Source organism: Mirounga angustirostris, unplaced genomic scaffold, assembly GCF_029215605.1.
Source record: "Mirounga angustirostris isolate CCGP_5_RB_7025 unplaced genomic scaffold, mMirAng1.0.hap1 SCAF_6, whole genome shotgun sequence".
Lineage (NCBI taxonomy): Eukaryota > Metazoa > Chordata > Mammalia > Carnivora > Phocidae > Mirounga > Mirounga angustirostris.
In genome coordinates, this window is record NW_026991714.1 from 28786145 (window position 1) to 28807179 (window position 21035).

General features: G+C 56.1%; 1 protein-coding gene across 2 annotated transcripts in view; it reads right to left on the bottom strand.

Annotated features, from left to right (window-relative positions):
* Window positions 1-950: 950 nt before the first annotated feature.
* Window positions 951-21035, bottom strand: part of IGFN1 (immunoglobulin like and fibronectin type III domain containing 1) — a 32657-nt gene continuing 12572 nt past the window's right edge. The window contains exons 12-25 of one of the 2 annotated variants that reach the window (XM_045877062.2): window positions 20716-20769; window positions 14212-14325; window positions 13593-13717; window positions 12500-12641; window positions 11857-12159; window positions 11018-11317; window positions 10312-10485; window positions 9149-9277; window positions 7004-7306; window positions 5954-6042; window positions 4518-4713; window positions 3475-3774; window positions 2384-2710; window positions 951-1507 (exon numbers count right to left, since the gene is read on the bottom strand). In XM_045877062.2, coding sequence (XP_045733018.1) covers window positions 1494-1507; window positions 2384-2710; window positions 3475-3774; window positions 4518-4713; window positions 5954-6042; window positions 7004-7306; window positions 9149-9277; window positions 10312-10485; window positions 11018-11317; window positions 11857-12159; window positions 12500-12641; window positions 13593-13717; window positions 14212-14325; window positions 20716-20769 — 2570 coding nt within the window. In that variant the 3' untranslated portion in view covers window positions 951-1493. Of the gene's footprint in view, window positions 1508-2383; window positions 2711-3474; window positions 3775-4517; window positions 4714-5953; window positions 6043-7003; window positions 7307-9148; window positions 9278-10311; window positions 10486-11017; window positions 11318-11856; window positions 12160-12499; window positions 12642-13592; window positions 13718-14211; window positions 15981-20715; window positions 20770-21035 lie in introns of those variants that run through there. The other variant, XM_064594026.1, reaches the window with a different exon arrangement.

A 21035-nucleotide genomic window follows, 5' to 3' on the forward strand; every position in this document is an offset into this window, starting at 1 on the left:
GCCTGCACAAAGTCATCTAGTCCATCCCCCTGCCTCTGGGGGCACTCTTGATCTATTTTGGGTGGACAGTTATCTCTGGCATCCAGAAAGCATTCCCTGGGTTACGTGTTTCCCATGCCTCAGAAAGGTGTTTTTGACATTCACCCTCCGTCTTGAGCTTGAGAGCTCGTGGCTGGTGGCTTGAGCTCCCCCCTTCCTGCGTGGCTTGAGCTCCCCCCTTCCTGCGTCTGACCTGCAGTTGGGCATGAGAGGAGACAGGGGAAGGCAAAAGCCTGCATCCCAGCAGAGGGAGTGAAGAGCACACAGTGTCAGGCCACCAGCTAGGCTTTGGAGTGGACGCACTGGGACAGAGTGAGGCTCAGCCTTCCTGGGGCTCCCTCTTTCCTTCTCACCCCCCAGGAACTCTGGAGTGTTTCCTGGGAGCCTGGGAGGTTCAGGGGCCTTGAGGACAGAGGAAGACAAGAGCTTCTGCGGGAGGTCACATAGAAGTCCTTCTCTGGAAAGGGAAGCATCCCATCCTGTGTGTGACACAGGGCAGTGGGGGCCATGGAGGAGGGGAGGAGGGGCCCATGGGAGCCCTGAATGAGAGCCAAATCCCCATGTGATGGTCTCTCTCGGCGCCTTCTGAGGGGCCCCCAGATCACATCCTGGAGTAGGATTTTCCCCAGCCCAGACTCTTTCTGGCCCCGGGGAGGGACAGGCAAAGGCCCTGGCTCTGTGTTCCCCACACTCTAACACCCAGGAAAGCCTCTCGCTCTGTTGCTCACAGGCTTTTTGCCAGAGGTGTGCGGGACACATGGGTGAGGAGTGAGGGAGGAGACTCTCCAACCCCTCTCCGATTTCCCGCCCTCAGAAGCCATGGCGCAGAACCCACCTGTCCTCCCCAAGGGAGCCTGGTATGAAGGCTCTGCGGTGGGAATCTTTCCTCCAACACACCAACCCCAAGTTAACTTGCAAATGACAGGTTTGTGTCAGCCTAACGTTTTAATGATGAAAAGTACAGAAAGCCCCCCTCCACACATGCCCTGGATGCCCTGGCCCTCACTCAGGTCCTCTGACCTCCTCATTCCTCCCTCGTGTGCTCACAGCAGGCCCAGCTCTTCCTGCTCTCCCTCCAGGAATCCGCTTCCGGAAAACAAGGAGTTGGCCTCCCTCTTGCAGACAGGTTCTGTCCGGATCTCCCGATCTCCCAGAAGAAGTGGAGAAGAAAGAAGCCCCCGTGGAGAGAGTGGAGGAGGTTCATGGTCATGTTCAGGGACTTGGCTTGGGGTGGAGAGGCTGAATGTCCTCCTCTCTTCTTTTTCTTCCCCAAAGGACTCCATGCCCTCCTGCTCCTCACTCCTGCCTCCCTGGGGCTCTGGGCATGACCAGTGTCCTCCATCCTTCAGGACCGGCTCTCTGGGTCAGTGTTGGTGTCAAGAGCGAAGTTTTGAGGATCTGTCATCATCCCATGGCTGTGGAGCCAGACAGGGCCATCCCGGGGTGAGGCGGGGCTAGGAGCTAGATTCTGCAAGATACGGAGCACCGGGATATTGCGGCGGGTCCTGAAGGAACAGCTGCCGAGGGGCCACCCCTGTTCCGCGTTGCGGTCAGGCCCAGGGGCTGTCCCAGCAGGGGCCATGGGTTCAAATGCAGAGACACCGCATGCTCTCTGAGCTTGGGCCAATTCCTCCCCTGGCAACCCCCCGCCCAAACACTTTTTTGGAAACAGCCTTTTCAGGATGAGGGGTGTGCACGCGCTGGGGCCCTTGGTGAGCGGCTTCCCGAGGGCCTGGGCATAGATGCCACAGAGAAAAAAGATGCTCTGGTTCAGTGCTGAAAGGGCCATTTTTGCACAAAGGTCAATTCTGAATAATTTTACAATATTTAGGGGTTACTTTGTTTTCTATTCAAAATATAAGACGTTTTAAGTACGCTTAAGGAAAAATGTTTTCTTACTAACATAGGTTATTTGCTTTGCTGAAAAGGAGACTACCAGTAAGGAAATCAGCAAGGCTTTGGGGCACTAAGTGTCTGTGTCTGGGCATATTTATGAAGGTATGACACAGAAGACAGAAGAGGCCCCTTTATCTCTCTTGAGATGTGTTGCAGGCCATCCCAGGAAGCTTAGTGGGGGGTGCATCGTCCCTTAAGCCAAGAGTTAGTCCTCAGTGATCTAGTTCAATACCGCATTTTGCAGGTAAATCAAGGCCCCAGGAGGGCGAGTGACGGCCCAGCTGAAGTCACAGAGTTCCTGTGGAGCCACGGCGGTTAGAGGACCCTGGTACCCTGACCGCCAGCCCAAGCACTCCCGAGGGCACAGGGAGGGCTCCCTGAAGGCAGGCAGGTGGCCGCCCCTCTGATTCTCCTTCCCGTCCCCCCTCTGCCAGGGCAGCACCTTTACCTGTGACAATGAGGGTGGCCGTGCTGACGGCCTGGCCCAGCGCGTTCTCCGCCACGGCCTTGTACCGGCCGCTGTCCTTGGGGGAGACGCTGGGGATGATGAGGGAGCACACGCCCAGCACATCGGTGCTGTACACCGCGGGGTTTCCCGCCAGGCTCCGGCCGTCCTTGAACCAGGTGACGTGGGGCCGCGGCCAGCCATGCACGGCACAGCTCATGCAGCACTCACAGCCCTGCGGCAGCAGGTGGGTCCGCAGGCCCACCAGGAACCGGGGCTTCTGGCTCAGGTTGGGCTCCCGGTAGCTTGGACGCCTCACTGGGAACCTGTCTGTGGCAAACACCGGGGCGAGAGAGAGAAGGGTCAGTGAGCAAGGAAGGGAGGGCCGAGGCATGAGTCGGGGTGGCAAGTTCCTGGTGGAACGTAAGCACGTTCTGGGTCCTTCCGCCACATCTTACCAGTCAATTTGGCCCTCACGGCTTGACTCACTTTTTTATCCTTCTCTTAAAGTACATTTTGGATTTTATTTTTTATTTATTCCTTTATTATAAGCTAACACCCACTCACTGTGGACAAACTAGAACATGTAAGAAAGTCAAAAGGGGAAGGAATAAAAACCAAGCATAATCTCACTGCCTATCAATGACCAGAGCTAACATTTTGGTGGGGAACCTTCCAGACATTTTTGTGTTTTAGAAATATGGAATCACGCATTCTATTTTATAATCTGCTTTTTCTAGTGATTACTTTGAAGGCCCACCATCTATTTGACTGTAAAATATGCTTGGTTTTCAGAGAAACATTAACCTCTCTTTGCCGTAGGCCTGCTGCTTATTTGAGACCCCACCCAAAGGCATCCTGGACATGCAGACACCCACAGCCCTCGGCTCTCTCCGGACCCACCCTGAGTCAGGGACACAGAGGACAGCAGTGCAAGTGGGTTGAGCCAGCTGGGGAGGTGGGGGAGGTGGGGAGGTGGGCAGGGTAATGGCTCCTGGCCTCCAGCTGGTGGTGGGGCCAGCAACACGTTGAGCCGCACTCAGCCACCTCTGCTGGGGCTGTCCCGGATGCAGCCCGCATCACCAAGAGCTCACCTCGCTGCCGGGGGATGCACCAGGGCTGGCTGGTGTCTGAGGGCAGGCTGGCCCCCAGCTCGTTCTTGGCCACCACCCGGAAGTGGTACTCGTGGCCAGGGAGCACTCCCAGGAGGGTGAAGTGGTTGGTGTGCACGTGGTCGGCCGCCTGGCGCCAGGGCCCGTGCGCTGAGGAGCGCGTCAGCACCTCGTAGTACAGGGGGACAACCCCAGCCTCATCTGGAGAAGGTTCCCACTCGGCCGTCACTGTCCCGGGCACGTTCTCCTGCAGATGGATGGGCCCGGGCGCCTTCGGGCATGCTGCACGAGAGGAAAGGCAGCTGAGTTTGGGGGGGAACCTGGCAGGGCACTCCAGAATGCCCACAGGCTTCTGCATGCCCTCCCCCAGGTCCCCAAGTCTTCTGGGGTCCTGGGGAGTGCAGTCTGTCCATGCAGGCAGCTGGAGCCCCCCGGAGAGAGCTCAGCTGGGGGTCTACAGTTATCTCTAGAGGGTGGAAAGCCTCTCCAACAAGAATCATTTGAATTCACTCTGGCTTGTAAGTAAAATGACACAGGATGTGGATAGTGGAGGGGTTTTCACAAGATCAAGTTGCAGAACCCCCATTGTTAGCTGTTGGTCATTTCTGTATTCCAGAAGCTCCTCCAGGGTGGGCAGGGGCTGTGTGGGAGTCCCAGTGGGGAGGGCAACATTTATCTTGTACGAGGACCACAGACAATCCTTCCAAGGCTCTTTCAAGTGAGGTAATGGTGGTGACTGTCTTTGCTCACTGACCGTCACAGACCGGGGAAGGGCTGTGACTTAACTGTCCCTAAGTTCCTGGGGCAGAAGGACAGTGGACCCCCACGCCCCGCCCCACCCCAGACTCTCCCTCTGCCTTTCCTCCTTTCTTTCCTCCAGCTCTTAGGAAGGGCTGGTGGGGTGGTCACCTTGTATACCCAGGCTTGGGAGAGTAGCTGAGACCCGTGACCAGGCCAGCTGGAGAGCTCCATGCCTTGGCTTGTGGCAAGCTGGTGTCGGGAGCCCCTGCCCAGGCCGGCCTCACCTGCCACCCTGAGGGAGAAGCGGTAGGCAGCCTCCCCGCCCTGCAGGTTCCTCAGCACCACAGTGTAGAGGCCACTGTCTGAGAAGCTGGCCACAGGAATCAGAAGCTGGGTGAGGCCATCCTTGGTGGAGGTCACATTACTTTTAAGCAAGGGCAAGCCGTCCTTCAGCCAGGTCACCTCAGGCATGGGGACAGCCTGGGAAATGAGAGGAAAGAAAGATAAGGAGGGATGTTTTGTGGGAGTGATGGCATTGAAGCTGGTCCTAAGGTGTAAGTGGGAAGAAGAGCATTCCCAGAGAAGAAATGTCTGAGCAAAAGCACAGAGTGGGGAGGTGCCTACTTAGGGAGAGGCTGGTTGAGAGGGGGTGATCCAGGGAGGTATGGGAGGGGGTGTGGGATAACGAGGAAGCAGGAAAGGGGGAGTAAGGCAAACCCCCAGCTCCCCGTGAGATCCTCTGGCACTGGTCACACTGGGCATCAGAGTCAAATGGGGATGCTGACCGTAACTTGCCTCACGGGATTGTTCTGAGGACTGAAGGAGTTAATAATACATGGAAAGCATAGCGAACAGGGCAGAGGAACACTCAGTGTGTGTTAAAAATTTTTGTCACCATCACTGTCCTTATTATGGTCTAATAATTAATTACATGTAATTTCGAGTTATATCTGGATTTGAATCAGGCTCGGCCACCTATGAGTTCCCAAACAGATGATGATGAGGATGAGGATTTTAACCATAATAACAACAACAATTAGTAATAGATACCACAAACTGGGTGCTTGCCATATGCCAGCACCACTTATGTGCTTTCAATGTATTAATTCCTTGAATCCTCAGAAGAATCCCTGGAGATAAGTTACTATCGTCCCCATTTGACAGATGAGGAAGCTGGAACACAGAGAGGTTAAAATATTTGTCGGAGGTCCAACAGCTAGCGAGTAATGATGCTAGAATCTGACCCCACGCAAACTGTGCTTCCAGCCCCCACACTGTACGGCTATCCTATCTATACAGGACAGCTGGTGTTGGTGGGGGATCATCCTGAGTCAAACGCAGTTCATGTGCTTGTACAAAACTCAGACTCAGACTCGGGTCATTCTAAAGTCAAAAGGGACTATCCATGCTGCAGCCGCACTGCATTCCCAGACGAAGTAAGGAGGGAGGTGGAGAAAAGTGGGCCTGGTAGTTTAGAGGTGCAGTAACAGGAGCTACCACTAGAGGGACCTACAGACAAGTGCAGAATGGCCCAGGGGCCAGGTGAGGATGGTGCCTTCAGGGAGGACCCTCTTCCTCACTTCTGGCCTGATTTCCAGCACAAGCCCCGGCCACTGCCTGGGGACCAAAAAGGAGGGGGGTGAAAGAGAAGCACAGGGTGGAGTCTGGCTCCCTTGGCCACTCTGGGCCCCCCTCCCCATTCCCTATTAGATATACTCACTTCAAAGGAGACAGGCACACGAATGGTGTCCCCAGCTCTGACCATCAGCGAGTCCCTTGTGCTGGAGTCCATAAGGAACTTGGGACGGACTGGAACACACAAGATGGCTTGTCACCTCCCTCCACTCTTGGGACCCAGCCCCAGGTCTCCAACAAGGCAGAGCAGGAGGGGGATGCCTGGGCCAGACTAATAGATGCAGAGATCCATGGTGGGGGTTGGGGAGGGAGCTGGGAGGAGAATCCTGGGGGAGGGGCAGGGAGCTGCAGGAGCTGGTGGGGAGATGCTAGCCCGGAAGGAACAGGAGCTGAGAAAGGAAAGCCATCAGGTTAGCGGGTTAGGGTTAGGCCAGAACAGAGGACAGGGAAAAGTCATCCAACTCTTGTTTTGCAGACAAGGTAAACACTGATCTGAGGCAGGAAGTGACAGGCTTGAGACCACATCCAGCCGGGGGCAGAGCCAGGACAAGTTTCCGGGATTCTGGACTCCAGGTGCCGTGTGCTGTTCATTGTACTTGTCTCCCTAACTGTTACTGTGACAACTAGGGCTTGTTGGGATGGCCCAGGTCAGAAGCTTCCAGCGATTATAACCAAGGGAAAAGACAATCCACCTTTGGATAACAGGGAGCTGGGTGTCTTCTACTCTGCACATGAACTACGTGTGCCGAGCAGCACTTACACCTTCTTAGGTCATGCTCGGGAAGCAGCAAAGAATCCTGGAAAGAGCCTGGACTCTGGAGTTAGAGTCACCTGGTTTAATTCCTGGCTCTGCCACATACCAGTGGTGTGACCCAGGGCAAAGCACTTTTGACCGCAGGTTCTTTATCTGTAAATTGGGGGTAAAAACCTTAACCTTGTAGGATTTCTATGAGTTGTAATGAGAAAACATTTCCAAATGGGGCTGCCTAGTCCAGTGCCTGGCTCATAACGGGTGCTTGATAAGGGGCACTTTATTAAACTGGGGAAGGGGATCCTGGCTCAGCAAGTGCGTGGTTGCTGCTCAGAGGTCCCTCTCAGGAAGGGCCTGCGGGAAGGGGAAGGCGATGGGACTCACCGGCAACTGGCATGACTTGCACTAACGTGTCCAGGGCAGTGGGCTGGCCAAGGCCCCCATCGTTAACTGCTGTCACCCTCACGAAGTAGCTCTCTTGGGGCCGAAGCCCTCTGGCTGTGAAGCTGGTGACTGGCACGGTGCCCTCGTGGCAGGGACTCCACTGCAGACTGTCTGAGCCGCGCAGCTCCACCACATATCCCTGGGCTGTGTCCCCATCCTGTGCATCCGGCTGCGCCCAGCTCAAGGTGATGCTGGTCTGCGACGTGTCTATGACTTGGAGGTCCCGCACGGGCCCAGGGGGTCCTGGCCAGGCACCGTGGGAAGGTCAGGAATGGCATCACCCTCTCTTGAGGGAGGCCACTCCATGTGGATATTCATTAGTCTTCCTGTGGGAGGCTGGGAATTTCTTCACCCACCTGTCAACCCACTTTCCCAAACTACCCTGCTGTAATTCCTGAAATCTGGCGTCTTCGTTGGTGACTTCCTGGACTTCAAATGCCCGAAGACTAGAATTCTGTATCTTTTGATTCTGAGCTCTAAGTTAGTCAAGACTGCCTTTTGGGCACTCAGTCCATACTTACTCTTCTCCTGTTAAGTGGGAAGGAAAATAACACAGGCCCTACCCACCCACAAGGGTTTTGGAGCAAAGGTGTGATGTGTGTGAAGGGCTTTGTACATTGCAGAGCAGTCTCCCAAAGCTGGTTGCACAGTGGAATCTTGTACGGAGCCTTAAAGACACTGGTTCCTAGATCCCATCCCCAGAGATGTGGATTTCATTAGTCTGGGGTGCAGCCCAGGCAGCACGAGTCTTAAGAGCTGCCCAGGTGTTTCTAAATCGGGGCTAGGATAGTGTTTCTCAAACTTCAATTTGTTTATAAACCACCGGGGGATTTGGTTAAGACTTCAGATCCTAATACAGAAGGGCCTGGGTGAGGCCTGAGATTCTGCATTAACAAGCCCCCAGGTAATGCTGCCAGTCCGAGGATCATGCTCAGTAGCGAGGGCCTAGGAACGGTCATGACTGGGGTGGCTATCGTAGGACACCCTTTATGCTACTTGCTGTCTCCACTCTCTACCAGTGATGAGAGAGAGAGGTTGATAAACTAGGATGGGGTTGGTCCACTTGCAAGGAATAAAACGCATGTGTCACCTTTTCCCTCCCCGTTGCACACTCTGCCCTTTCTAGGACTAACCCTTAGGTGCCACTCGATCCATTAAACTTGTACAATGTTCTGTTTTTGCTAGATTCAGTCCAACAGCCCAGACCCGTACACTGCACCAGGCCCTGTAGGGATACAAAGGTGCTCTCAAGGTGACCACATGGCCAGTCTAGCAAGTGCCAGAAACGTGCTGCCCCCTTGGTGGCTTGTCACCAGCAGGCTCATAAGGGCTCGTGAGATAAGAGGCTCAGGAGGGGCATACAGAGCAGCATTTCCTAAGCCGTATGCCTTGGAATGAGGTTTTTGATGGCTGTTTTGTGGAAAAGGCATTCTCTACCCAAATTTGGGAAATTTGGCTCAAAGTAGGACAGGTCCCTTTCCTGTAGGACTTGGAAATCTCATAGGCTAGGTGTTAGAAACATCTTTGATCACAGATCTTTTTGGCTGTTTGTGTTGTTCTCAACATGTCCACTGACATCTCTCTGTGCCTGGATGTCTGAAATCACAGAGAGGAAAATGCTGTTCTACACCAGAAGCAGAGGCCAGGATTTATTTACCTAGTTCCTGGCACAATGTTAGCCATTGTGATGAAGATGCTCAGCAAAGATCTGCTGGATAGTCAATGGTGAGGTTCCACAGCGACCTCCCACCTGCCCCACGGCAATGACAAGCTCTCACTGGGGTGGGTGGATGGTTGTAAGATGGGAGCAGGTGGGCCAGCTCAAGGACTGACCTACCCAGAGGCTGAAGAGTGAGTAAAGTGACCCCACTGCCTGACCTCTAGGTCTGTTTGATCTCAATTCCCCGGGCCCCTAAAATATGCCTTACCCCAGAGGCCCTTCGACCTGGTCTCCCAGCCTTCCTGACCATGTCCTTCAGGGCTGGCCCTGAACTTCCTACAGCCCCTGTCCTGTCCCACGGGCCCCAGATCTATCCCCTACTCATCACCACCGCCACCCCCAACCTGGGTTGGTGCTCTACTTACTCATGGGGTCCCGAGCAAAGACGGCATCCGATGGGGGCCCAGGCTCTCCGGGACCAGAGGGAGACACAGCCGTGACCCGAAATTCATACTGACAGCCCTGCCGCACATCCGCCACGGTCCACCTCCTCTCTGTGAAAAGCCCACCCCCCGTTTGTCCCCCTGTGACAGGACCAGGCAATGGGCACACAGATGGCCTGGTGCCTCCAAGCTCTGGAAAAGACCAAGCGTAGGGACCTAAAACATTCCTCCTCTCCAGCCAGCCAGCTCGGGGTGACTCGGGTGTCTCTAAGGTAAAAACAGCACTGCTCAGGGTGTGAGAGGCCCCAGTTCCTGTCTGGTTCTGCCACTAACTTGCTGGGTGGTCTTGGACAAGTGCCTTAATCTCTCTGGTTCTCTCTGCCTTAAAGACTTCTAAAAGTTGCTATAAATTTATATAGATTTATAAATAAAACAGAATGACTAGATAGTGAAGTTGGAAGAATGCCCTTAGTTCACCACCCTCTTTCCAGAGATGAGGATCCTGAGGTCCTGAGTGGCACAGCCCTGGCTAGGAATCCGGTCTCCTGACAACCTGCTCGGGGCTTGGAACCTGATCTTTCTTCTGCAAATGTTGGATTGGAGTTTCTGAGTTCTTTCTGATTTTGGAAAGCAGTTTCCTGGAAATTGTAGGGAAGTTAGTAGGACAGGGGACACGTCTCCTCATCTCATGGATGAGAAAGGTAAGATCCAGAGAAAAGAATGCACTGCCTGAAGTCAAGGCCAGAAGGAGAGAGGTCAGGGCTAACTGCTCCATCTCTGGCTTCCATCCCGAGACTTCTGTTAAGCCAGGGTTTCCTAACCTTGGCCCTACTGGCATTTATGGCCAGATCATTCTTTGTTTGGGGACATGGGGATGGGACAGGGGCATGGCCCTGTGAATTCCAGGATGTTTAGCAGCGTTTTCACACTAGATGCTACTCCCCACCTTCCTGCACTTCAGTTATGACAACCCAAAATTGCCAGACAATTGCCAAATGTCCCCAGGGGGTGAAACTGCCCCACGTGAGACCCACTGTCCTAAAGGGATCTGGCAAGATGGTGCCACAGGACCCTGGAGCCAGGAGGCCCTCTAGGGAAACTTTGGAGGCCAGGATAATGTGAAGCATCCATTCAGGCGCACTCACCAGGCACAGGCTGGGCATTCACTGCTGTCCAGGTGTTGCTCCCCTTCTTGCGCTTCTCGATCAGGTAGCCCAGGATGTGGGCACTGCCAGGGCCCCGAGGTGCCGTCCACATCAGCGTGATGCCCTGGCTGGAGGCCGACTGGATGGCTGGGCTTGAAGGGGGCCCAGGGAGAGCTGGGGGGCAGAGAAGGTGCAGGTCAGCCAGAGGCCGAGGAAAGATGCCAGCTCACAGCAAGGTCCTAGGGGACGGGGAGTGGGGCATCTGGGAGTGGGTCACACTCTATTCTTTCCTAGGGAATGTCAGGGGGGCTGAGCCAGCCTGCCCTAGGACACTGTTCTGGCTCCGGCCTAGGAGCCTAGAGGCAGCCCTGAGGCCCCTCAGCCTTAAGTCCCCTGATAGATGCTCCAGAAGGAGGGCATCTGATGGAGGATGGTGCCTGCCCCACCCAGCTTCCTGAGAAAGTGGGCTCTGCTTGTCTACCCCTACTCCCAGAGAGCCACCGCTGAGAGAAGACCCCACAAACCTTGTTTCCTGATCGCCTGCCAAATCCCAAATGAAGCTGATGTAAGGAGTCCCCACAGTGCTCTACAAGGGCCCCAAGACACCCCCGCCCCCTGCCACGTCCCTCAGTGCCTGGGGCAGCCCCGCCCACCCCCTGGGCACGGTGGAGAGCCCAGAATGCTAGGGCCCAGTCCATCCTCTCACCCTCAGGAGCCACCAGCACCTCTGTGGACTCCAGGGCCTCCCCAGCCCCCTCAGAGGTCACAGCCCGCACTCGGAAGGTGTATTTCCTGCCCTGCTCCACGTGGGCATCGGTGAAGGCCGTGCTGTCTGCGGGGGGCTCGCCCACCTTCAGCCAAGTGCTCCGGCCAGCTTGCCGCCGCTCCACCACGTAGTGCTCCACGGGCCGGCCCCCGCTGTCCTTTGGGGGCCGCCAGTGGAGGCAAACCCCAGCCCCCTGGCGATCCTGTACCTCCAGGGGACCTTGTGGGGGCTGGGGCTTGTCTGGGGTCCCACCGAGAGGAGCAGGAAGAGAAGAGGGGGTCAAAGGAGCTGGAGGGGAGTGGTCCTAGGCCTCCCCCCTCATCAGCGGATAAGCCTGCCATGGGGTAGAATATCCAGAGAGCCTTGGACATTACCTGGAAGTGCCCCTGGTCTCCACCCCCCAACACACACATACACCCCACAGAGGTGACCCGGAATGCGCCACTGTGGCTGGTACAGGCAGTCCTAACTTGCTGGCACTGCTCAAGGCTGGGGGCCACCATCCCGTCCCAGAAATGCCCCCCCTCCCCCGGGCCCAGTGCCTTAGCTCCCAGAGAAGCACCACCAGCGGGAGCCCAGCCCTGTCTTTATCTAAACTGCTGCTTCCTAACCAGTCAGAGGAGGGGAGCAAGAACAAGGTGGAGTAGGTTTGGATCTTAAACAGCATGCAAATGAGGATCGGAGCAGGGCGGCACCCTCTGGGCCTGCTCCTGCGTGCAGGGAGTTCCCAGAACCCCGGGACCCTTGGGCCTTGGCTGGGGAGAAGCTGGGACTGGCACCTATAACTTGCAGGGTGAGCTCAGCCTGCACAGAGCCGCCCTCGCTCCTCAGTGTCACGCAGTCCCGGCCACCATCCTTCCTGCCAGCGCTAGGGAGGCACAGCCGAGCGAAGCCGTCCCCCAGGGCCACCTGTGCTCCCTGGGGGCTGCTGCCACCCACGACTTCGGCTCCGTCCTTTTTCCAGGCAGCCTGAAATGGGAGGTGGCTCTGGAAGGGGATCTTCACTGTCACCGGCTTCCCACCCTTGACCACCAGCGGCTCTCTCAGTTTCTCTGTGACATCAGGAGCGATGACGGGGCGATCTAGAGATATAACAGGGCCAGGGAGTCAAAGGCAGCCAGGGCACTGTGCACCGGGGCAGTGGGGAAAGAAGGACCCGGAGTGGGAAGTGTAGGCTGAGAGTAAAGACCACCCCCCAGGAGAACTACCAAGGGGATGAATGCGCTTCATCTGCAGCAGGAGGGACCAGGGCTAGACCTCCCCAAGGACTTCCTGACAAAGAACAGGGAGGATGTGGTTCTCAGACTGAGGATGAGATTAGGCACTGGCCGCAGACTAGCCACACGGTCAGGGGTTTAGAGGTGGAGCATAGCACCTGCTGCAGAGAGCCTGCCAAGCAGGGAAGGGCGGGCTGACCCTCACCGTGGACACTCAGGGTGGCCTCGCTCCGCTGGTTGCCGGCTACAAAGGTGTACCTCCCAGCCTGGGTCCCTTGCACATGGGCAATGAGGAGACTGTGCACGAGACCGTCTTGCTCAAAGACGACTCCATCCTGGGTGCTGAGCTGCAAACAAGGGCCACGGGGGAGCCCTGTCATCCCCACCCCTGCTCAGCTCTTCCAGGTGGTGGGGGGGCAGGGTGGGGGGAAGCAGGACCCCTTACTAATGCAATGCAGGGACTGTCATAAGAGCAGGGTCAATGGAATGCTTGTGACGCCCCAGGACGCCCCAGGCGTGTGCTAGTGCTCTCCATACTCAGTACCTCATTTAATGTTGCAACGACCTTATGAAGTCAGTACTGTTACTGGTCCCATTTTATAGGTGCAACCAGAGGTAAGGGGCAGAGCTGGGATCTGAAGCCGGGCTAGCTGACGCCAAGGCCCGTGCTCTGAACCCCTGTGACATCCATTCTCCTGGGAGAACAGCCGTGGTGGAGGACAGAAGGGCTGTTCAGAGAGAGGAGAGGTCCCGTCTGGTTGGGCTAAGGGGGCGTTTGTACCACGCCTTGAAGGACAGCAGAATTCAACAGGCGCTGGGACAGGACAGGCATTTTGGATGAGGAAGAGGCATTTGGGAGAGAAAGGGGTATGTCCGGGTGTGGGTGGGGGGAGCGAAGAGGATACACACCCACCTAAAAACCCAGTTTTATTTAAAAATACCAACATGCTGGTTATTTAGACTTCTCCCAGGGTAGGTGCTTTAGTAAAATGAAGAATGAAAAATCTTGGGGCGCCTGAGTGGCTCAGTTGGTTAAGCGACTGCCTTTGGCTCAGGTCATGATCCCAGGGTCCTGGGATCGAACATGACATCGGGCTCCCGGCTCAGTAGGGAGTCTGCTTCTCCCTCCACCCCTCCCCCCCAGCTTGTGCTCTCTCTCAAATAAATAAAATCTTAAAAAAAGAATGAAAAATCTTTCTTGCAAAGCCCCTACCTTCTACTCTTCATTGCTTCACTCCCCCCCATTCACACCCCTCCCCCCACCCATAAACTGGTCGGTAAAGCATGGGGGGCAGTACCTTGACTCCATCTTTAAACCAGGCACCCGGGCCCAGGTCGTGGGTGAGGGTACAGGAAAGCATGGCATCCTCTCCCTGCTGCACTTCCGTGTCAGCCAGGCCCTGGGAGAAGTGGCCCTGGGGGCCTGGAGAGACACAGAAGAGTCTGGGGGCTGGTCATCCAGGGATTTCCCCCAAGGTCCAGCCTCCCAGACCGTGGCCTACACTGAGCTCTGGGAGGCCACCATGTCCCGCCAACTGGGCTGAGGCCGTGCCAGCAAAACTAAACTGGTTTTGCTAGGCTGGTATAGGGGACCTGGGGTACAAGGTGGATGAAGGGCTCCCCTTGAGTGACAAAGACGGGAAGTCTGAGTAACCCACAGAGAGATTTCAACAGCTCCAGTTCTTTGGACATAGGGTGTTAAGACAGAGACCCAGAGACCTCTGAGCCCCATGTGGCCTGGAGCCCACCTCCACAAGGAGGAAGAGGTTGATTCCTAGATGGGAAGAGATCCCTGAAAATGGGGGGGCACTGGCAGGGACAAACTCCTGGGGCTAGAGGCAGAATTGAGACCGACCCAGTCATCCCCGTTCCCCTTGACTCTACCCCACCGGAGCCATTTCCCTGAGAAATACCTACCTTGGGCCTCCTTGGAGAAACCGCCAGTGCCAGGCTTGTATCTGGATCTGGGACTCTGGGTGGCATCCCTCCCCTGGCCGTAGATGTCTGACCTGCCCTCCAGGTCACCTCTCCAGCTGCCAAGGTGACTTGGGGGCTCCCAGCTCTGGTCTTCGTGCCGAGTCACCCCCGGGCTCTCTTTGTCCTCTCCTCCCAGTGGCTGCCCTGAGCCTCTGGCCTCATCTGCTCCCCTTCTCTTTGCTGTTCCAGGCTCCACCCCTGACTGTCTTTGAGACCTGCTCCTGAGCTGGCCAGGCCTTCTGTCTGACCCTCCAGACTCTTCTGCTCCCCATCCCTCATACTCCTTTAGGGCCCCTGGACCTTGGGCTTTGTCATTCTCAGCCCCCAGGGACCCCTGATACCCCAGGGACCCTCTTTCTCCTCTTTGTCCTTTGTCTAGCTGAAAGCCCAGGCCCTGGATGCCCCCAGATCTGTCCATAGAGTCTTTTCTGACCAATGGACCATCTAGACCATTCCAGGCTCCCTGAGGCCCTAAATCCCCAGGGTTTTGGGTGAGGCCATTCTCCCTATCAGTGGAATTCCCCTTATCCAAGATGCCTGAGTCCCCTGAGCTGGTAGACTTGCCCCTTTCAGGACCTGAACCTTTGCTATCCAGGAGCCATGGATCTTGACACCCACCAGACCCTCCTTGGCCTAGAGCACCCTTCCTGCCCCTGGAGCCCTCTGGCCCTTCATGGGTCCCCCTGAAAGTGGCATCTTTGTCTTGCAGAGATCTGGAAGCTCTGGAGCCTGGGGACTGATTCCCAGTACCTATGCTTCCTTGGCCAAACCCTTGGTCTTCCCTGCCTGGGATCCCAGTGTGGCTTACCCCTTGTCCATCAGCAGAACCTGACGTTGATTCGCCCCTTTCCCCAGGCATCCGGCTATTGTCCAGAACCTGGCCTGTGCCCACTGAGTGCCCGCATGTTGCTCCCATCCTTCTGCCTCCCAGCGGTGAGTCCCCACCTGCCTGAGGTGCCAGTCCTCCCAGGCCAGCTGCTCTACCCCTATCTGCTGTCCCTGGCCCTGCTTTCCAGAAGTCCTGCTCATTTCCAGATCCAAGAGCAGCTGCCCCTGCCCAGGTCTCGCTCTCCACTGCCCCCTGACCATCAAGAAACCCAGAAGCCCTCATACCCCCTGCTTGGTCTGCAGACCTGCCCTCCCTACTGGGAGCCTCTCTGTCCCCAGGGGATCCTGGGTTCCTAGCAGCATCTTGCCACTCTCTGACACCTGATTTTCCCATAGAGCCAAAGGCTCCCAGCACCTCAGGAACCCCTGAGGTTCCAGAGCCCCCGAGATCATTCTTGGAGCCTTGCCCGTCTGAAAGAATCCGTGGCTCACCTTGAATCCCCCGCATCTCTGGGCCCCAGGGGCCGTCCCTGCATGCTGTGCCATCTGCAGTGCCTGGCATTCCAGCCATCCTAAAACCCACTCCAGGACATGCTCCTTTCACAAACCCCATTCCTCTGCCCCTCTCTGAACCATCCTTGGAGCTTGTGCTACCATCAGACCTCTCTGATGCCGTCCAGTATCTTGACCCATGCTCTATGGCTTCTTGGCTGCTGGGTCCACCTTCATATCCCACTCCAGCCTGTGTGTCTGTTACTCTGAATTTCCCTGAACCATCTCTGTAGCCCACCTCACCTTCTGACCCCATTTCTGCAGATCCTCCTGAGCCTCCCCTATAATCTGACTCACTTCCTGACCTCAGTCCCCTAGCACCCCCCAAACCATCCCTATAGCCTGCCTCTCCCCCTGATCCAATTCTCCCAGAACCTCCCAAACCATCCTTATAAACTGTGTCACCCTTTGACCCAATTCTCTCAGACTCCCCCAAGCCATCCCCATAACATGCCTCACTCCCCACCCACATTCTCCCAGAACCCCCAAAGCCATCCCCATAACCTGCTTCACCCCCTGCCCCCATTCTCTCAGACTCCCCCAAGCCATCCCCATAACCTGCCTCACCCCCCACCCCCATTCTCCCAGAACCCCCAAAGCCAACCCCATAACCTGCTTCACCCCCTGATCCAATTCTCCCAGAACCCCCCAAACCATCCTCATAACCTCTCTCACCCACCATCCCCATTCTCCCAGAACCCTCCAAGCCATCCCCATAACGTGCTTCACCTCCTGCTCCCATTCTCTCGGAACCCCCCAAACCATCCTTATAACCTGCTTCACCACCTGACCCAATTCTCCCAGAACCCCCCAAGCCATCCCCATAACCTGCCTCACCCCCCATCCCCATTCTCCCAGAACCCCCTAAGCCATCCTTATGACCTGCCACACCCCCCACCCCCATTCTCCCAGATTCCCCCAAGCCATCCCCATAACCAGTTTCACCCCCCATCCCCATTCTCCCAGAACCCCCTAAACCATCCCCATAACCTGAGTCACCCTTTGATCCAATTCTCCCAGAGCCCCCCAAGCCATCCCCATAACCTGCTTCACCATCTGCTACCATTCTCTCGGAACCCCCCAAACCATCCTTATAACCTGTGTCACCCCTTGACCCAATTCTCCCAGGACCTCCTAAGCCATCCCTATAACCTGCCCCACCCCCTGACCCCACTTTCCCAGAACCTCCTAAGCCATCCCCATAACCTGCCTCACCTCCCACCCCCATTTTCCCAGAACCCCCCAAAGCATCCTTACAAACTGCCTCACCCTTTGACCCAATTCTCCCAGAATCCCCAAAGCCATCCCCATAATCTGCTTCACCCCTTGACCCAATTCTCCCAGCATCCCCCAAACCACCCTTATAACCTGCCTCACCCCTTGACCCAATTCTCCCAGAATCCCCCAAGCCATCCCCATAACCTTTCTCACACTTTGACCCAATTCTCCCAGAATCCCCCAAGCCATCCCCATAACCTGCCTCACCCCCCATTCCCATTCTCCCAGAACCCCCCAAACCATCCTTATAACTTGCCTCACCCCTTGATCCAATTCTCCCAGAATATACCAAGCCATCCCCATAACCTGCCTCACTCCCTATCCCCATTCTCCCAGAACCCCCCAAACCATCTTTATAACCTACTTCACCACCTGACCCAATTCTCCCAGGACCTCCTAAGCCATCCCTATAACCTGGTCCACCCCCTGACTCCATTTTCCTGGAACCTCCCAAGCCATCCCCATAACCTGCCTCACTCCCCATTCTCCCAGAACTTCCCAAGCCATCCCCATAACCTGCCTCACCCCCCATCCCCATTCTCCCAGAACCCCCCAAACCATCCTTATAACCTGCCTCACTCCCTGACCCAATTCTCCCAGGACCTCCTAAGCCATCCCTATAAACTGCCCCACGCCCTGACCCCATTTTCCCAGAACCTCCCAAGCCATCCCCATAACCTGCCTCACCCTCTGATTCCATTCTCCCAGAATGCCCCAGGCCATCCCCATAACCTGCCTCACCCCTTGACCCAATTCTACCAGAATCCCCCAAGTCATTCCCATAACCTCTCTCACCCCCCATCCCCATTCTTCCAGAACCCCCCAAACCATCCTTATAATCTGCCTCACCCCTTGACCCAATTCTCCCAGAACCCCCCAAACCATCCTTATAACCTACCTCACCCCCTGACCCCATTTTCCCAGAACCTCCCAAGTCATCCCCATAACCTGCCTCACCCCCCACCCCTATCCTCCCAGAACACCCCAAACCATCTTTATAACCTACTTCACCACCTGACCTAATTCTCCCAGAACCTCCTAAGCCATCCCTATAACCCACCCCATGCCCTGACCCCATTCTCCCAGAACCCCCCAAACCATCTCTATAACCTGCTTCACCCCCTGACCCAGTTCTCCCAGAACCCCCTATATCATCCCTATGATCTGCCTTACCCAATGAACCCATTCCCTCAGGAGTTCCCAAATCTTTCCTATAGTCTGCCTCATCTACTGACCCCATTTCCCCAGAAACCTCAATACTATCCTTATAACCTGCCTCACCCCCTGGCCCCATCCCCCCAGACCCAAGACCCTTCGACCTTCCTTTATAAGCTGTTTTCCTTCCAATTTGCTGAGACCCTTGAATTCCTGATCCACCCCCAAGAACAGGCATGCCACAAGACCCATAAGTCTCTTGGCTTTCAGAACTGGCCCCAGCATGAGGAGCCAGTGCCTCGGGTAACCTGGTATCGTCCCAATGACCAGCTCTAGCTCCAGAGGCTCTAGCTCCAGAGGCCCTAGCACCAAGGTCCCTGGTCCCAACCCCATCATTCACTTTGCCTCCTGCCTTCAGATACCTTGGCTCCATGGCTCCTGCTTCCCCAGAGCCATCTTCATGGCCTCCTTCTCCAAAGGCCCCCAGAGCTCCTGAGGCTCTGAAGTCCCCATAGTCTCCAGTCTGGCCCCAAGGACTTATTCTTTCAGAGACCCCTGGTTCTGATTCTACATGTCCCTCCTCATCAGCCTCCATGGTTGCAGAGGCCCCAAGGCCACCTCTACCCACAGACTCCACTGTCCCAGGACTCCCTAGGCCACCACTGGAATGATGCCTTCCCCCAGGGCCAGTATCCCCCTGGCTTTTGGATGCATCCCTGGCCTCTGGAGGCATCCTGGCTTCATCCATGGGCCCTCTATCAGGGCCACCTGAGCCACTCTTGAGATCAGCAAGTCTCTCAGACCCCCTTATTGCAGGACCGTAACTATCGTTGTTTCCAGACCACATTCCCCCAGGCACCCCTGAGCCATGCCTATAACCAACCCCTTCCTCAGACTCTGTTCCCCCAGGTGCCCCAGAGACAACTTCACAACCAGCGCCATAACCAGAGCCCATTTCTCCTGACACTGCCGAGCTATCACTATAGCCAGACCCGTTTTCAGGACCTATTCCTCTAGCATACCCTACGCCATTGCCGTACCTAGACTCCATTCTCCCTGGACCTCCTAAGCCATCCTCGTAGCCTGTCTCACTTCTGAGCCCTTTTCCTCTGGAGTTCCATGACCCATTCCAGAAATCTGGTTCAGAACCCATTGCCCCTGGACCTCTTAATCCATCAGTGTCTCCTAGTGTCTCCCCAGAACCCTGAGCACCCAGGCTTAGAGACCCAAATAGCCTGTGGCTTCTGGTATCCACCCCCTGACCAGACCCCATTAGTCCAGCCCCCTGGGTACCACCCACACCACCTTCCCCTTCACCAGACCCCAACATTCCAGGCCTGTGGTAGGCCCTGGCTTTGCTGAGGCTGGACCCTGTGTCATCCCAAGGACCTGTGCTCCCAGACTCTATTCTGCCAGCAACCTCTGCTCCCCACTGACCTGCTGGCCAGCCTTGGGAATACTGGAAGCTTCTGGAGCCATCCCCTGCCTCACCCAAGTCTTCTGCTGTCTCCTGGCCCTCCCTTCCTCTGGGCCCCTGTAGGCTCCTCTCCCAGCCTCTGGGACCTCCTGGGCCTGCAGGGCTGGTTTTGTAGTGCCTTCCCCCACCCACAGACTTCCCTGGGTCTCGATCAGCTGTCTGTAGTGACCCTTCAGCTTTGGCTTCAGGCCCCCCTTGTCCCAGAAGGAACTCTCTACTACCAGGTATTGATGGTTCCTGGGAGTTCTTTCCTATAGGTATCTGCCCTTGAGACTCCTCTGGCCCCCAGCAGCCCCCTGCTTCCTCATTATCAGCATCTCTGCCACCCTGAGAGCTAGAAGCTCTTTCTCCAGGATATTCCTGGGCCCCAAGACTACCTGTCCCACTGCTGTCTCCAGCTTCCCCCACACCAGTCCCCCTGCTCCACACTGCCCCTGTCGCTCCTCTCTGTCTTTTCCTGCTCAGATCACCCCCTCCTTCCACCTCACCCAGGCTTTCCCCCTGCAAAATCTTCTCCATCACTCCCCCTTCTGACCAAGAGCCCCCAGGACTAGACTGGGATCCCCTCAGGGCTGTTTGTCCTCTCCCAGGTCCCAAATGAGCACTGAAGAGTTGTTTCTGGCTATGCCTGTCCAGGGGACTCCCATGGTCCTCTCTGTACTCCTCTCCTTCCCCGCTGCTCCCCAGTCCTCCCACTTGAGGGTACCTGGACTCAGCCTCCCAACCTCCTGCTGTCCTACCGCATCTGTCCCCATCACTGTCTCTGCCATGATCTTGCTGTTGACCTTCCATGAGACCTAAACCTGACTCTAGGCCCTCTCCCTGTACATAGGGGCTCCCTGGAAGGCTTATGCCCCAGCCTCCCTCTCTGTGGAGCTGATTTTCCCCAAAGGGAGTGACTGTGCTTCCCTCTGCTTCCAGAAAGCCCTTTCCTGCCTGCCCAGGGCCCCCGGCTGAGCCAGCTGCCCCATCACTCCCTATTAGGGAGTAGCCATGCCCATCAAGGCCACCTGTCTCTAGGCCAGCTGTGAACTGTAGCCCAGAAGCAAGCCTGGCCCCATTAAGGGAGCCCTCCAGCAGGCCCTGCTCTCTGGGTTCCCCTCCCTTGCTGCTGATGCTCCTGGAATCTTCTGCTTCTGAGGTCTGGGCTCCTTGGGCTTGCAGCTGATGGTCAGCACTTGCAGTCAGAAAGTTTCTATCCTTCCCTGCTTTGATAAAGAGGTCAATGCCCCCATAGAGAGACAAAAGAAAAGACCTGTTAAATCACGTCAAGTCACCCGTCTGACCCTAACTGCTTTGCCTGACCCTCAGTTTCCCTAATAGAGAAAAAGCTGACCATCTCAGAAGGAAGCCAGGGTGTGCCAGCTCATTGATAGATGAATCCTATCACCACCTCCCCCAGCCCTGTACCCACAGACACCCTGCCCTGCTATGTGGTTCATGAGGACTTTTGGAGAAAATACATAACCTAAAA